The sequence below is a fragment of the Sander lucioperca genome, chromosome 18 (assembly GCF_008315115.2).
Source record: "Sander lucioperca isolate FBNREF2018 chromosome 18, SLUC_FBN_1.2, whole genome shotgun sequence".
NCBI lineage: Eukaryota > Metazoa > Chordata > Actinopteri > Perciformes > Percidae > Sander > Sander lucioperca.
This window is the reverse complement of record NC_050190.1, coordinates 23,250,718-23,268,289: the sequence shown is the minus strand read 5'-3', so window position 1 is coordinate 23,268,289 and position 17,572 is coordinate 23,250,718. Positions and strand designations below refer to the sequence as shown.

The following is a 17,572-nucleotide window of genomic DNA, read 5'->3' as shown; positions in this document are numbered from 1 at the left end:
TCTATCTCCTTTGTTTAATTTCAAAATTTCATTCTACATGTTAATACATTGAAAATGTGCAATGAAATGAATTTCAGAATAGATTTATTGAATACAAACAATTTAATAGAGGCAGGTGTGAAACAAAATGCATTTTTACTTTGTTGAAAAGTCATTTGCTAACCAAGCTAATTTCAGATAAGGAGAGCTGCATATGAACATATTCAAAAACCGGTCACATTCCAGTGGCTGTTGATAAAACAATGGATAAACAGCCTTAAGACAGCGAGTCAGCCTTAGGCTAGACCAATTAGATCTCAGCTGACAAGTAGCAGGCTGAGGAAGATCATTTATAGCAACACAAAGCCCTGAATAACAGTTCATTTCAATCTTTACAAACTCAATAGGTGCATGCCTGCAGCAGAGCATACCCATTATCATTTTTCCTCAAAACAAATAAGCTGGAAGATGAATATGAGAGATTTTGAGAATAATGTATTACTTTATCATTAGCCAATTTTCCACAGCAAGGCATTAACAGAGCCCACCAGGACTTATTCCGCTTCTTACCCCTGAAACATCATTCATTTACATGTATACTTTTGCATCCTGTTGCCTGCAGTAATTTCTCAGCCTGGCTACGGCTTTGACAAAACAAATGATCAGATATTATCATTTCACTGCAGCTCTGCGGTGGAAACTGGCTATTTACATAAACAAGAGGAGCAGCTTGTGATACAATGGTTGTTAGAACACAATCATGGATCACCTATAAGGCATTGACAGGGGTCCTGCCATTTCTAAATTACTTTTTTTCTAGACTAATTTCCTTAATTTTAAACATCCTAGGTTGTTTTCATTATGACAAAACTGCTGCTTATACCATAATGACAATGACCTAGTGAGCCAATGTGAGAAATTATATTTAATTAAACAATGTACAGCAGTGTGTTTTAGAAATTAGTTTTCATACTTTTACAAACTGAAAATATCAGACTTGAGGCAATTAATTTTTCCGCACTTGGGTGCTATAAATCTCTATTAACCAGGAGGTGACAAAGAAAGAAGAGCGAAATTAGATTAACAGAATGACTACAGGCAGATAATTTCAACGGCTACAATATGTTTCAGTATTTACATCAACACTGTGGCAAGAGTGAAAAAACCCGCAAGAGACACTAAATATGAAGTACAGCAGTTGATTCACTGATGCCAAATCTACTGTTATTCATCCACTGTTATGTTTCACATATTCAGTGTTATTCTAAAATAAACCAGATGCTTTGGAGGAGTTATTGATGAACTTCACTCACGATGCTTACTGACCCTCCTTCACATTTGAAGGACAAGTGATTACTAGTATATATTACATTTGTAACACCAGTTCAGTGTCTCACAATTTTCTTGCAAATAGTTATGACACTGACTTCTCATCATTCAGAAAAAATAAAATAAAAAAACATTAACTGCCATCATTTAGGGGTAGGTGCTTTGAATTCCAGCATGAAAGCATTTGCCATGACTCACTCCAAAGCACAATGGTTTATATTTTTTGTGAAATAGCTTTTACATCTGAAATGGCATATGACATGAGAACAAAGTGTTAAAAACCACAACTTTATTCGCAAGTCATTTCTGCTTGATAAAGTAATTAAATAAGCACATCGTCTCAATATTACACAATACAATAAACCTAATTACACATTAAACTGATAAGAATTTGAGTAAGACGCATTAGTTTCAAATTCAATGTTTTATCATAAAACTAGATGCTGTATCAAGATAGGACCAACAGGGGGTGACACATTAATTAATGCAGTGCTGAAAACCACTAAAAGACAGCTAATGAGCATGTATCCGTGACCTCATACATGAGCTCATCCATACAAACTAGGGATGCACAAAGACAAAGTGAGGTCATAGTTCTTGACTTGAAAGGCGAAAAAAATGAGAAATTAAAAAAATGAGAGCAAAGCAGCTGACCTGTGCTACTTCCCTTCCTGTGAATGTTGAGATTTGATACAACAGGCCTGGTGCATATTTGGTATCGAACAGCAGTGATAGGCAGTCCGTCACTTCCTCTATGGTGCATTTTCTGATGCCCTTGCTGCTTCTTAAAGTCCAGCGTGACTATAAATGCATGTTTCAAAGATGCTGGCAAATTTTTAAATTTTACAAATATTTGTGTATTCTACCTACATCTTAGTGCAATATAAGGCTAGCACACTGATGGCAAAAGATATTCTTCCTGACTGAATTTCTTTTTTTTATGTTAAAGAGATGTGTTTGTGCATGTATATGCAGTGTGTGTATGAGTGTGGCGACAGAGGCTCAAGGTTGATAGATAAAACTGGCAGAAGCAGGGTTCCTTGTCTACTTGAGGAGCTTGTTGGCTCGCTGGTTCGCTTCATCAATACGAAGCCTGTTCATTTCCGCCTGAAAGAAAGAAAAGAAACGGGTGAGAAAGGGTTGCTATACAAATATTCACCCTTTTTCTTTTTCAGCAATTCATTGACTTTAAATGCATTTGAAAAAAAATCATTCAAGGTTCACTGTGGAGTTTTTGAACTCTAGTGCTATTGAGCAGGGTTTTTCTCAATGAGTGGGTCCCTGTTTTGTTTGTCTATGCACAAGGTTGCAAATGCACACGGGTGAGTCCTGCCAAAGGTTTCACACTATTCCACTGATATACAGGTGGAGGTAATGCACCAAGATGTGCAGCAGGGAAGACAGGGAAGAGCAAGACTGCTACAAAGTAAACATGGCTGTAAATGCAGGATTCCATCTCAGCTTTGGAAATGCTTTATTAAATGGATTTAACATGTTTTTCCTACCGCACCATAATGCAATGTGTGTGTAACCTTGAGGCCTAACAAACATGTTGAATGCATTTCCTTTCCTCTTTTGCAAAGCTGATCAAAAAATATTGAAAATCCTGTTATTTCCATCCATGTTTGCAAAGTCTTCTTCCTTCCGCATTACTGTCAATCAATTGTCCATCAGTGGAACAGCATCAAACCATTGAGATAGATAGATAGATAGATAGATAGATAGATAGATAGATACTTTATTCATCCCGACGGAAATTTTAGGCATCCAGTAGACAACCATAACACAACAAACACACATACACACATATCTCACATACATAAAAATCACTCACAGAAATTTAAAGAGTTAACAATTTGTGAAGTGATTACAATGGCCTGGTATGGACTGACCATGTGATGCAATGACCATGATAAGGTGCTATGGTAGAGTGTGTGCAATGGTGGTAGTGAAAATGTGAACAGTGCAGGGATTAAACAGTGCAATAGCTTATTAGAACAGTGCAATAGCGTATTATTGGCAGGTATGTGTCGCGTTGCTTGTGCATGCAAGAAAAAAAAGAGAGTGGATGTTTTTCTACCAAATTTTAGGACATGTAATTTGGGGAATCAGGGAATCAGTAAGTTGGGGCTGACAGAACCAGCTAAAGAAGTGTGATCAAACAAAAAAAAAAAAAAAAAATGCAGAAAAACAGAACAAAACAATTGCATCTTACCTTGCTAGTGATGTTGTCAATATGTTTGTTCTGCTGGTCTATCTCATTGCCCATGTCCAGAGCCATAGTTTTCAGGTTGCCAACGATGCTGCCCACTGCTTCCAGATTCTCCTCCATTTCATCCTCGCGTGCATCGTTGGTTATCCTGTAGATGTAAAGTAAGTTTCTGTCAAACGTGACTCAATCTATCATTTGTGACTAGCAGAATTGAAGACTTTTTATATCATTTCTAAATACACAACATTGTGGAAAAAAATTCTTAAGGAAGCAGAATGACCAGGACCCCCACCTCTTGATGTACGGGCCTGAGGGCGCCGAGGTGTTCACCTGGCCAGCCTGGCCATTGTGAACGCCTGAGGGCTGCTTTGAGACTACATTTGAACCATTGGCGTCAACTTCCCCGTCAGCTCCTCTAATACCCCAGGTACGTTTGTATTGTGAGTCATGCTCAATAGACGACACCCTGGGGGAAAACGGACAGTCAATACAAACCAGGAAATCTAGAGGCTTGAATAAAAACGAGAAGAACGTTAAACCTAAAATACAACCACATGGCCCTCTAAATAAAATGTCCACAAGAGGCTTATAAGGCTAGAAGTTCAGTTATCGTAAGGAAGTTAAGATTCCCTACCTTATTTTATGGTACTCATCAAAGAATCCTCTTCTCCAATGTGAAAGCATTTTGGGGAGATTTGTTTTACCATGTTTAGAACCAGATATGATCTTACTATGCACACACACTGACACTGCATATGGATTTGGTTTGATGGACAGGGTTTTGAGTATGCTCAGCACAGAGTAGCACACCCGCCATGTTAAGAACTTGGTAGGAACCCTATCACGTTCTCTACTCATTCATAAACCTTTGGAAATACTCACAAATTGTACACGCAATATTTTGACTATAAAATGTGCATTTGACAAGCAAATTTGTATTTTCTTAAGAGTGAGAGAGAACCGCTGGTTCCGGAAATATTTTCCCAGTTCTGTATTCCCAATTCATTTATTTTTCTTTTAACGATACCCTCAGTGTGGCTAAACATAGAAACACAGGAATCTCCCGGATAATAGAACAATCCTATAGGTTCATGGAATGGACACAAATTTTTATTATTTCGACTTTGCGTCTGAGAAATCCTGCTTTGTTTGCAAGTTTGGCATGGTGGACGTCTCTAAATACCACATTACCCATGAGCATCCGGTGCTGTTTCTATGGAGAACGCTCCAGGTAGAGGCGCGAATAAGTGCACTGTAGAAGTGCTCTGGGATTTTTACTACAGAACCAGACAGAACTCTTCCCACTTTACATAGCATAAACATTTAAACTTATCAAAAGTAACATATGCAAATGATCACAGACTTCAGCTGTGTTTTACGGCTTCCTATTCTGTTTGTTCTATATTACTAATAGTTCACTCTGCATTCATTTACAAACCAGCCACATACCTGCTCCATATTATCATGACACATACAAGCACAGCACACAAAAAGTAGAGAAAAGCATGAAAACACACAACAGGGATTTGGAGGCTTCAGCAGCTCTGAGTGTACAGTGTACCTGTTACAGGGGCAGACACAGAGGCCGCAGCACTTGGAGAGGTCCGTCAGGTTTTTCTCAGCCTGTCTCATGTCCTGGTTGATCTGGTCCAAGCCCTCGTCCACACGCCTCAGCTGCTCTGAAACACACACACACACACACACACACACACACACACACAATGTCAGACTCTCCTTTTCTGGATCTAGGCATATTTTATACATTCAAAGTTCTTATTATTTTTAATTTAATTGTTCATTTTCACCTTTATTTATCATTTTTTAGAATAGATTAAATGTAAATTTAATGATCCCTAAATTGGGTCAATAACTGGGTCATTGCAGCAGCACAAAAGAAATGGGATAAAGATAACCCAAAAAGAGAACATAATGCAGATAGTACAACAAATTGACATTTCAAAAACCGGGAACACATATTCTGGACAGAAGTTACACATAGTTACAGGCAAAAAATGAATAAAATAAGATAAGATATAAGAATAAGATCATTTATGAACACTAGTTTGGCGCATCAATATTTCGGGATGCACGTTACAGAAATGACTACCAATCAGACATCCTCGAGAGCTTCAACACAAACTTGAACAACAAAAAAAAAAGCAATCTGATGCACAAGGTTTAGAAAAAACATTTAGAGTGAAATAACCTTAGCGTGAAACATGTCATTAATAAATCATATCCAAAGATTACTATGGGTGACTCTTTAAACGTAACCATTAGCATTAAATCTTTGCCACAGACAAGGAGCAACAAAAGTGGAAACATCAGCATCAAAACATGTGGTGTTCATGTTGTATAGCTACCTCCTTGCTCGTCCAACATCACCATGGTGTTGATGCCAGTCTGTTTGCTCTGAAAACAAGGGTCACACAGAATTCAAAACCAATGAAAAGATGACAGATGTATGTATTATGAAGAATGGAAGTAATAATCAGTAATGCATATTTAAGAGTTAATTAGGATACTGGCTTTGTACGGATTTTGAAAACGTTCCTAGTTAAAATGTTCCTTATCCTCATCCAGGTAAGGGACAATTCTAAACCACATTCCGGTCATCAAATCACAGCCACATGTAAGATGATATTGTGCTTTTGTGTCAGTACAGCAGCAAGTTGTCAAAGGCTCACCTCCTCTGCCATCTGCAGCATCCTCCGGGTGCTTTCCAGTGACTGCGGAAGGAAAAAAAACAAAAAGGTGTCAGTGAATAAAAAGGAGGAGCAAGACAATTGAAAAGATTCCAAAAGATTAACATCTAGAGATTTAGTGAAAGAAAATCTACTTTTGATCTGTCTGATGTTTGTTAGTTTGATATTTCAGGCAGAAGAAACCATTTTCATCATACAATTTGTTTGTGGACTGGTGCACTACCAGATGAGCAGTGCTGACGTGTATTTACCTATGACAAAAACAGTATATAGTTTTATTTTGCAAAAGAAAATTGTGTTATTAATTGTATTATTCCAAATGGCATTTTGCATGAATAACAGAATACTAGAATTTAGAACTTCAATTTAGCCTCCACAGTATTAGCGTTTATGCATCTCGCACAAATTAGCACAGGAAGAACAATGAAGAACTCATCTGGCTGCTCCGTTCTGTGCGATGTGAAAGTTTTAATTCCAGATGTTTTTCAGCAGCACTACCGGACTAACGACCGGACAGAACAAGTTACACATACAGATTGTTTCGATTAATAGTAATTAATCTGATCAGACCACAACAGTGCATTATCCAATTTAACATCCAATAATTTGGTTTTAGTGACCAGATCAGAGTTTCCTATCCTATAAGACAAACCCAAGCTGGAAATCCTCACAATTGAGAACAAGGAAGAGGCATTTTTTGCTTAGAAATATTTTTAACCATTTTAAAAATTAGTTAATTGTTTAAGTAAATTTTGGTCAAATACAAGCAATTTGAATATGTCAATCTGGAAATTGTGTTGTGTATTTTTCATTATTTTGACATGACATTTTAAAAGACCAAACCGTTAAAAAAACAAGAAACAGCTTAATTCCTTATGAGGAAAATACGCCATATGCGATAACATTGTTGAATATCACGATAACGATATTACTTGCGATATATAAACAGATATTAAAGTGTACTCAGTTCTGACTTTCTGTTGCTTTTAGTATTCTTCTAAAATACAACAAATTGCTTGTTGAATTTAAAACAAATAAAAGGAAATCATTTCTAACATTCTTTTATTGAACAAATTGAAGACTGAATTGAACATAAAAAGGCACTACTTAAAAAAAGAATGAGTTACATTTTAATTTGCAGTTTTTTTACTGATATTTTCTTTCAACTAACACAAAACATCTTGTAGTGTCTATCGCGATATGTTGCAGCCTTTTGTGATATGTATATTGTGCTAGTTGATATTGCGATGGCGAAAACCCCAACGATATATTGTGCAGCACTAGTTGAGTTTGCATAATGTCTGGTTGGAGTTTATTTCATTTTGTCACACTACATACTATCACTCTCACTGATGACATGGGTACAGCTGGCACAAATGTTCTTCTATAAATCTACAGCAAGACAGACAAAAACACACATGCACGCACAGAAACACAAAAGTTGACGGTGAACTGGAATGCAGTCAGTTAAGGTGAGTTATGCCTTTGTGTCTCTATTAATAGAAAGTGCTGTACAGAGAGCAGAGCATCCAAAAGAGCAAAGCCCTGACTCAGTGACTCAGGGCACGACTCCATTGTTACCGTCACTAATGAACTGTTAACAAGAGGAAGTGGGGAACAGATTCCTCATTCTCTCTGTGTTATGTTTGCTCTGAATACATTAATCAGTGAAATGAGAAATAGACAAACACCGAATTCGCGCGAGGGATGTGTTGAGCTCAGCCAGGTTTTTGTTTACATAGCCAGAACAGAATAGGGTGGATAAACATTACGTTGTGACTTCTAAAATCCTTGAACTTGGCTAATTAAGCCCAAAATTGCTGTCTTAGCCAAATTTTCCAGATTGGGGTGCTGGGAAAGAGAGAGAGAGAGAGAGAGATTTGAGATACAGACAATGGCGTGGTATTTTTATCTATTTTATTTGTTTGGGATGGCTTAAATGGGAGTACAGCTAGGCAAGGCACGTGCAGGTTCCAGCAAGCTACATGTAAGACCTTTATAAAACATACAATTCAAGTGTTATTCTACCACAAAAAGCATAAAACACACTATGGGTATTATCTGGCTGCAGAATACCAGGATGATGAGGACGTAGCACATAAACAATGCATTTAGGTAACTTTGACATGATGTTGATGAGTGTGGAAGCCATTTTTAACAACTGGACAACAGCCATGAAATGATAAGACAGATCGTGTTAAGGCTGCGACACACCAACCCGACGACCGACTGTCGGCAGAAAAGGCAGTTGGACTGATCAGTTGGCCAAAAAAGTGCCTCGGAACACACCGAAGCGACGCTGACTTGAGCGTACGTTCTGCACTTGCGCAAGACGGAATACATCGCCATAACAGCAGGCACCGCTAATCTGTATTGTTGCCCAAAAATGAAAACCAGCAGCTGATTGGACGAACGCGTCACGTGGGTCTGGCTTCTCCCCGACCATAATGCTCTTTCGGAATACGAGCTCGTATTTTACGAAAATAGTTCACCGAAACGTGTTTCTGAAAACATTTTAAGCGAGAATTAGGCCATGCAGTTGCTGAATCTGTCTTCATTTCAGATCGACGAAGGTCAGTTTAAAAGATTTGTCAGATTTTGAGTAGCGTTCGTCACGCTCATCCTGCTCGGCATTTCTGGTAATTGGTCATTGAGTCCGACTACCCACTGGCTGATTTAACAAGTCAAATCGGCCCAAATGAAGGCCGACGGCTCCTCCGACTGAATGTCCGATTATCGGGTTGGTGTGTCAGCGCTTTTAGCCTTCCTAAAAACAATCTTATCATAACAAATTCCGATGTTGCCCTGACACATTGCCAGCCATGCTCTGAGTGTTTGGAGTATGAGTGGTTACCCATAGCCAGAGTGTGAAGTAGCATAAGGACCCTCCCATGCCCTGTCCCTTCTATGATCTGCTAAGTCAACCAGGCAGCAGCAAAAGGAGGAAAGAGAAAAAGAGAGGTTAAGTCAGAAAGCACACAAGAGGCAAAAAATGCCAAGAAAAAAAAGGTGAAAAAACACACAGGCAATTAGTACAGTTACATTACAGGAAGGTGAAGTGTACAGCTACAAGCCCCGCTAGAGTAAGTTAATTTGCCTCCATCTGAATCAGATGGCTGGTCATATGATGCCCTGGAGTGCTGATGAAATAATTATCTCCTTGATAATAAAACGCTTAGATATAGCTGACAACATTCAAACTGTCAAAACCACAGAGGGGGAAGGGAGCTATCAGGCTAAATTAGGCATAAACCCTTATACACTTCCTATTAATTCTTAGCTTAAAAATCAACTGTGAACGCAACGGATACAATTAGCCACCCGCAGCTCTCTCAATGCTACTGTATATTTAAGAAACCCCAGGATTACATGTGTGTATGTTATTTATTTCCCCTACTGATGGTTTCCGAGCTAAGCCAAAATTTGCAGTCTTCACAACGTGGTCATGGCTAAAATAATTATTTCATCACAATACTGATTAATCTTGATTATTTTCAATTATGGCTCAATCAAATATTTCAATAAAACTAATGCAAAAATGACATGATAAAACTGAACATACATTTGATTGAGTGATTGCACTTTGGACATAAAAAGGAATAGATCATACTCCCAATGTTGTCTGTACGTGTTAATTAGTGAGCTATAGGAGGTGGTGATTTTTTTTAACCTTTAGACTGAGTCAGGCTAGCCGTTTCCCTTTTGTTTTTAAACGTACAGACATTAGAGTGGTATTGAATCTCCCATCAAACTCTTCGCAAAAAAAAAACAAGTGAGCGAAATGTCAAATGTGTAGCGTATGTGTATTAGTCTTTTTTGCCATGATTACTCCATCCAAAATCTCCCTTTTTAGTATCAAATATGAAAAAGGTGTCTGTTAAAAGTTGGCAGTTTCATCCTCCCCCAGAAAACAACAGCTGTGGTCATCTTAAATTGGAATACTATGAATTCCAATGGTTTTCAGGGAGGTGTATTTTTTAAATAACTGTTTGGAGACCTATGTAATTTTGTAATTAACTATTATGGAAATTGTGTTTCCTACAAAGAAAAGCTAAATTTAAACCCAAGTATAAATTAATTTATTATTAATTTAATAGTGTAAACTTTATTCGTCATATACCTTGAGTTGTTTGCTTGCTCGTAACATTTCACATTTTTTGCATGTTCAGCTCCTCCTGTGTGCATTGACTGAAATACTCTAGCTTATGCTAGAAATTAATTGGAATTAATGAAAGGTACAAATTAATTGGTCATGTATCAGTTAGTACCAAAATACTTAATTCTTTCTAGGAAATGTCAGAGAGAATTATGACAAAATTATTCGGAAATTACTGACCTTTAAAATAAAGTGTTACAGAAAGAGAAACTATCAAACCATCACCATCACCACTTCCTCATTGCCCATCTGTATGCTCTATGTGTTGCAAACACTCATACTTCCATCATGACTTCTGTATGCAACTTGCACGTTATGGCATTTGATACGAAAACAGTTTGGGCAGTATATCACTTTAAGGGAGTTTCATAATCATTCAAAGAGAAACGGACAATGAGAGAAAGAGGGATGTGTGAGTGTGAGTGTGTGTGTGTGTGTATTGTGTGTGACTCAGTACCTCGTCCGTCACTTGGTTGGCCTTCATGGTCATCTGCTCCACAGTCATGTCTTCCATGTTTCTGCTGTCCGGTTTGGAGGCTCCCCCCGTGGCACCGAGCTCGATATTCTGCGGCCTGGAAGAGGGGCAGATTTCAAAAGGTCACATCAGAGGGCATCAATTATCATAAAGCTCTGTGACTCAAACAAATCTGAGACCTAGCTTTACGGTCGGCTAGGGCTCGGCGATATGGCCAAAATCTTTCATCCCAATAACGCTCATTTCATATCTCAATGACGATATTTATCACCATATAGCATATGGTCTATATGAAATATATGAAAGAACTACACGGTAAAGCTTATTTCTGTATAGTCCTGTGTGAATCAAATATTTGACAAAGAAAAAGTACTGAGTATTTTTCTCATTTTATTAAAAACTTAAGTGCAAAATGTACTTAACGTACAATGGTTAGAACGCACATGTAATTTTAATTCATAATAATTTATACTCTTTATTGATCCCCAATGGGGAAATAACACTCTGTTGTTATTACACACTACACACAGGCCTGAAGTACACAAACATGCTCAGGTCCTTTTACATGCACTAATGCAGTGCCTAGGTGAACTGGCACCCTGAGTGGTTCGGGGGGGTTCGGTGCCTTGTTCAAGGACACCTTGGCAGTGCCCAGGTGAACTGGCACCTCTCCAGCCACCAGTCCGCCTCCGTATTTCAGTACCCAACTCCCTACGGACTGAGCTACTGCCACCCCCAAATGTAAAGCATCGTCCAAATGACGATATATACATCGTCATATTGCCCAGCCCCACTTTAGGCTACTACAAAAAGATGTTCTATGACCATACAAGACCAAAAGCAAAATACACTCCTGGCCACTGTCTGAAGTGAGTTAACAGGGAGAGGGAATATAGCATCATATTGATTCCAATTCCAATTAGCAGAACAACTCTGTTGGTCTCTACCAACTCCTGAGGGACATATCTAGCTCTTTCTTTTAGGTTATGTACATAATGGCCAGTGTCTCAATGTCTCATGCTACAGCACATCATTATGCCAAGGTATTACTCAGGGCTCACTGCTGTAGAATATTTCTTCAGTGTGTAGCCAATCTTAAACATAAAGAAGACATTTTAAGGATCAAACACTTGAACATGAACGTGTTGTTGTCATATGGAGAGGGAAGGAGATGCAAAACCTAAACAAATCAAGCTCTTTTCCTTTTTCCTGCCCCTGAAGGAGTGTTTCTCTCTCATAAGATTTGTTAAAAAGTTATGTGTAAAAAGCACTTTACTCTTATTGTTATAAGAAATGTTGAAAACGTAGGCCTTTCAAAAGAAGTTGTCTTTTAACAGTGCCCACAGATAATATGTACACTAAAAAAAGAGTGTTCAAGCTTCATCATTATCACATATCTTATACAATAACATTATAGGCTGGAAACCAACATTACCAATTGTAATTATTTATGCAACCACAATGATAGAGCCTACATGCTCACTAGTATCTTTATGGACTGGATACAGGGATTGTCAAACAGCACAGGTGAAAAATATCCGTACTTAATTGGCCAAAAGCATGGTGGAAGCTTTGCAAACATACTGTTGCTATGTGTAAAGAATTTAAATTAAGTGCATTAAAATGCAACAATGTTCCGTTTTGGTTCCTTTGTGTTAATGACTGAATGCTTAAGAAGGCTCAGTGTCAGTTACTGAATCACAAAAAAAAGAAAGAAAAAAAGATACATCACTTATACTACTTATCTCATGGGACTTCCTGAAAATGAACTCCCACAGCTAATCACATTAGGACAGATTGAGTTGCATCCTTATTTGTCAGCTCTATGCAGAATCGTTGATGCGTTGAGATTAAAATTCGGATTTCATGAGCTTGCACAACAACAACAACAACAACAACTGGGCGGGCATGATGTCCGGAAGTGTCGCTGAGAAGCTTTTACGGTGAACCAGAAGCAGGAAGTGCTGGTCGTGGTTGGCCACTAAGGGCCACTCGCTGTGAAATTCAACATTTCCCTGTGCTTTAAGTTTAGACAAAGCATAGAAAAGATAAAGGGATCACAATCAAATGCCCCTGTGTGTAAGAGGAAGGTAAGAGCAGGACTAGGCCTATAATATGCGAAAAATAGAAAAAGGGTAACCCCGACAGTACATGTTGTAAACGACGCTGGTTTCTCATTAATACAACTAGACTGAGAGGCGGAAGAAGACAGAACTTGAGTAATAGGTGTGGTTTCACTTTGTTTTTCTTCCATACATTCTGATCACAACATGAGCTAGGCTGCCTTGCAGAACAGTTTAGTAGAAACAAATCCAATCCAAACAATATCTGAACTGTGCATAATTGACTGTTATGCAGCTCAGCGTCACAGGATGCACTGAAATGACTAGTGTAATGGCGGCCTCAGACAGTCTTCTTTGGTGCACAAGGTAAAATGAGATCAAGATTATCGTAAGCGAGACTTAATCTTGTTTTCTGTGATGTAGAAACACTGCACTATCAAGGACAGAATAAATACAAAGCTCTCTCCCTTTTTTTCCCCCCCCAAAGATATTATTCAGGAAACAGCTGTATGCCCTTTTCCTTTTCTTCCTATCCTGTCATCCTCTTTTCATTTAAAGTTCAAGTGGTGTTTTATTGTTTTTTAAATAACCCCTGAACTTTAAGTTCCCTTTCAAACCTGCAGCAGCTAAACATCCTGAGTTAAAAAAGACAGGGGAAATGGATAGTCTACTTGGCAAACAGTTCGGAGGATTTAACGTTGTTGACTCTGCATTTTTTTTTTTTCTTTTTTTGGGAAAGAGGGCTCTTGGTTCACACAGGCTTGACTGTTTTTTTACTAATGTGAGTTTACAACTGTAACACTGAAGGAGTACTCATTCACACATTTTGCACTTTTTTTGAAATACCAAGCCACAACAACAACAACAACAGATGAACATGTAAACACTAAACGATCCATTACATGTGCCAGTAAAGCGAACCTCTGTATAGCTATTGATTTATCCTCATTGCACTGTGATGAGAAGGTTACAGCACCGAAGCCACACATGGGTAAACACTAGATTTTTTTTTTTGTTCCCTGTGCAATGTGAGCCTATGATCACATGACAGTAAGCCCTATATTTTCACACCTCACACTCGATAACAACACAGGACTGTGACACCACTCTCCATGTGTTCAGAGCCACAGGAAGAATAATTAACAAGCCTAAAAGGACATACCCATTCATGTTGCAGTTTCTTCACAGCACCTACACCAAGTGTCTTAACACAATAGCTCCTAGGGGGAAAACATATTTCTTGTTCTTCTACCCAAACCTGTTCCTCCAGATCTGACTGCAGCACACACTGACGTTTTTTCTTATTCCCAGTCACGTCATGTTCATTGATCTATTTTATATTGAAATATAGAGGCTATTTTTTTCCAACAGTTTTTCCTATATCCTGTCCTCAATGATGACAAGACATTTTTTTTGGTTAGCCTAAGGGTGAAATGTTTTGGGCAGGTTGGTTTACTGATAAGGCTGACCTGTGTACAATAACAAACAGCAAGAGGGCCAATTACATCATGTTTTATAGACAAAACATAAAACATAACCTTTTATTTCTTTCACAACATAAGGTATACAAACAAGCGTCGCCAATCATGCTTGATTTAATAGGAGAAAACACGACCTATTGCTAATCATTTCCGTTGTTACATTTTAAATAGGTGCAATTACATAGTGTTGTATCCACAAATTCTGACCTTGGTTATCTCAAAAGCAGAGGAATAAAGTTAAGTGCTGAGCAACTGTTTTTAACGAGGGTCACTTGATAAACAGGTGACGTTAGGCTGAATGAGACACATGAAGCAAATGCATTAAAAAAAAAAAAAAAAAGTCTCCCACACCCAAGACTCAAAAGTTGGTGCTGTAAACTCCCCAAAATAACACTTGTCGAATAGTTGAAGTAGATTAAAGTTGTCTTACATTGTCTGAAAAATTGCAGTAGGCTTGTAAGGATCGTAAACAGGCAGGATCCGTAGGCAACTCGGTAACCCAGCTAATGTGCTGCTAGCTTGCTAGTTCCGCTTTCCTGTTAACTAGCCACCTAACTCCACAACTCAAACAACTAACTTATGTTGAGAGGGAAAAGGGAGAGAGATACTTATCTAGGGAGTCAATACTTACAGTTAACCCTCCTTGTTTTAAATAACGAGCTCGTTACTCCTCCTTCTTTACGGTATGTCAACTTGGCACTTGTAACTCTTCTGAATTCCTTCAGTGGTTTCACCGTCTGGCTGTCCGAAGTGTGTTGGTTGGTGCATTTAAATGCTGTCGGAAATATTGCGACTACACAGCCGAGCTTATATATATAAGGTAGTTCTCGAAACTCGGTAATAAATGGATGGATGGATATGGATGCTGGTCTTCTATGGATGCTGGTCTTCTATGGATGCTGGTCTTCTATGGATGCTGGTCTTCTATGGATGCTGGTCTTTGGATCGTTCCAAATATAAAAAAAAAGATCAGCTGGTCACCGGGCCTTTGCCTTTCGCGCACCCTCCCTCTGGAATGGTCTCCCATCCAACGTTAGGGAGGCAGGTTCAGTGGATATTTTTAAATCAAGACTTAAAACAATTCTTTATTCAAAGTATTATGGACATGTTTAAAATCCATAACTTTTGAACCATTGTTTTTTTTTTATCATTATCATTCGTTGTCTTATTTCATGTCTTAACAATTTTAACCTGTGATATTCCATTTATATTCCTTTTTGTGTTGTTGATTTTATATTTTATATTTAATTCCGCCTTTTATATTGATTAAATTGTAAATTTTCAATTTCTGTTTTTTTCTGTTTTCTGAAGTGTTCTGAGACCATGGTCCATGGTGATAATTCACTATAAATAACAATAAATTGAATAAATTGAAATTGAATAAACTAGGAAATCAACATGTATATTTACTAAAGTACTGTACAATTTTGAGGAACTACTGTATCTGAGTATTTCCATTGTATGCTACTACTTTATACTCACACAACAATTCAGAGGCAAATACTATAGCCTACATTTATCTTCACTACATTATTTTAAAGCTTCAGTTACTATTTACTTAGCAGATTCAGATTGTTAATACATAATATGATTTCTGCTGCAGTAGTAGCACATTATACCAAGCTTTTTTATTTATTCATTACATGGGCGATTTTGTTTGAGCAGTGTATTATAGTCAAAGAAAGGAGCTTTCTATGAGTACGCGAACGCCGCACATGATGGTGCGCATGTCCTGTCATATGACTCCGGAGAAAAAGAGGCGCTGCTCATTTCTCCCACATGAGTGCAGCATTTACCCTTCACCCAGACCTCCCCCTCACCCCCCTTCCCCCTCTCCTCGGTATTTTACATGAAGACAGACTTCTGGATATTTCATAGTGTTTATAAGAGATGCTCTGAAATCTGAGCCTCTAGCATTGGATTTGCTGTGTAATTCCCCAAGTTTTATGGTTTAAACCACAAAAGCCTGTTCAAGGTGACTGCAAAGACACTGGGCAGACAATGTATCAACTGACAATGTCTAAAAAGCAAATGTTCTTTTCCCCCTATTTTCTTTGTTGGCTCACCTACAGCCTAATACCTACAAGCTGAACATTTTGTAACAACTCCAAATTTGCACAAAGGGATGCTCCAGAGCTGCCCTCACCAAACTGCCTTTGGTGACTGAATGGTGCACAGCTTTCTCTGCCCATGTATCTTTTATAGAGTCTACATAGCATGCATTATTCAGCAATAACACATGGTCCATCTGGACTCCTGTGAGTGTGTGCCTATGCATAGGTGTGTGGTCCATAGTTAACTTTCCTGCTGTGCAATTTTACCATTTCACGCCACACCCAACCGTGCTTGAAGAGCTCAGAATTAGTATTTTCTCTGTAATTACAACGAAGGTATAAAGTGAGTGTGTTTTACGTAGGATGGTAAGGATGTGTGTGTGAGCAAGCGAGCGAGCGAGAGAGAGAGAGAGAGAGAGAGAGAGAGAGAGGTGGAAGGAAGTAGGGAAGATAAAGAAAAAGAAAGTAGTGAGAGTAAGAGAGATAGATTAAGTGAATGTGTAATAGTTACTACAGATGGCACGTTCAGGATCAAGCTCTTTCATCATGCCGTTCCTCATTAATAGAGATGGGAGCGCTGCCCTAATTCCATAATTCCTGAATCATGCCAGTTAGTTGAATACGAGGAGGCAAACGTACAGGGGAGAGAGGAGAATAGATTAGCCTATAGCCTGATAATGTGTCTGTGAGAGCAGGAAATCATCAGACGAAGAGACAGAAAGAAAGAGGAAAAGAACGCAGAGGGGTCGCCATCTGTATTTCCTGGCTTTCCTTTTTGGTTGTTGCCAAAACCAACATCATACAGGCCAAATTTATTCTCGCCAATTATTCCCCCACGTGAATGCCTGCCAATGAAAATAGTTGAAATAATCAAGTGATTAATAATATCTAGAATAGAATACATGGGGATATAATAGTGTGTACTGTACTGTACGTACATGTGTGTCAGTGACATAGCCCAGATCACTAGTTTCCCATGATTTCAACGAGCACATCTGTTCAATTCTGGCTCTGTTCCAGTCGTATCACTCACATCCATCAATCCTCTCAAGGATTGAAACATGGGAAGGTTTTTGAGGCCTTGCTTGATCAGGCTTAATTTTATGTTACGCTAATTC

At 38.4% G+C, this 17,572-nt stretch overlaps 1 protein-coding gene across 3 annotated transcripts; it reads right to left on the bottom strand.

Annotated features, from left to right (window-relative positions):
- Window positions 1–67: 67 nt before the first annotated feature.
- On the bottom strand, window positions 68–15,172 carry LOC116057686 (synaptosomal-associated protein 23). Of its 3 annotated transcripts, none has more exons than XM_031310265.2 (8): window positions 15,032–15,172; window positions 10,839–10,953; window positions 6,208–6,249; window positions 5,884–5,932; window positions 5,082–5,199; window positions 3,813–3,986; window positions 3,524–3,668; window positions 68–2,415 (listed from the first exon to the last, which is right to left on the bottom strand). In XM_031310265.2, the coding sequence occupies exons 2-8, from the start codon at window positions 10,893–10,895 to the stop codon at window positions 2,353–2,355; spliced, it is 648 nt and encodes a 215-aa protein (XP_031166125.1). In that variant the 5' UTR covers window positions 10,896–10,953; window positions 15,032–15,172; the 3' UTR covers window positions 68–2,352. The 3 variants fall into 3 exon arrangements, with proteins under 3 accessions (XP_031166125.1, XP_035850386.1, XP_031166124.1); XM_035994493.1 differs by having other exon boundaries at window positions 15,043–15,172; XM_031310264.2 differs by having other exon boundaries at window positions 14,831–15,047.
- Window positions 15,173–17,572: the final 2,400 nt, after the last annotated feature.

Coding starts and splice junctions, on each gene's coding strand:
- LOC116057686 (XM_031310264.2), bottom strand. Junction 5,200..5,883: donor GATGTTGGACGAGCAAGGAG/GTAGCTATACAA, acceptor TGTGTGTTTCAG/AGCAGCTGAGGCGTGTGGAC. Junction 3,669..3,812: donor TCAGGCCCGTACATCAAGAG/GTGGGGGTCCTG, acceptor TTACATCTACAG/GATAACCAACGATGCACGCG.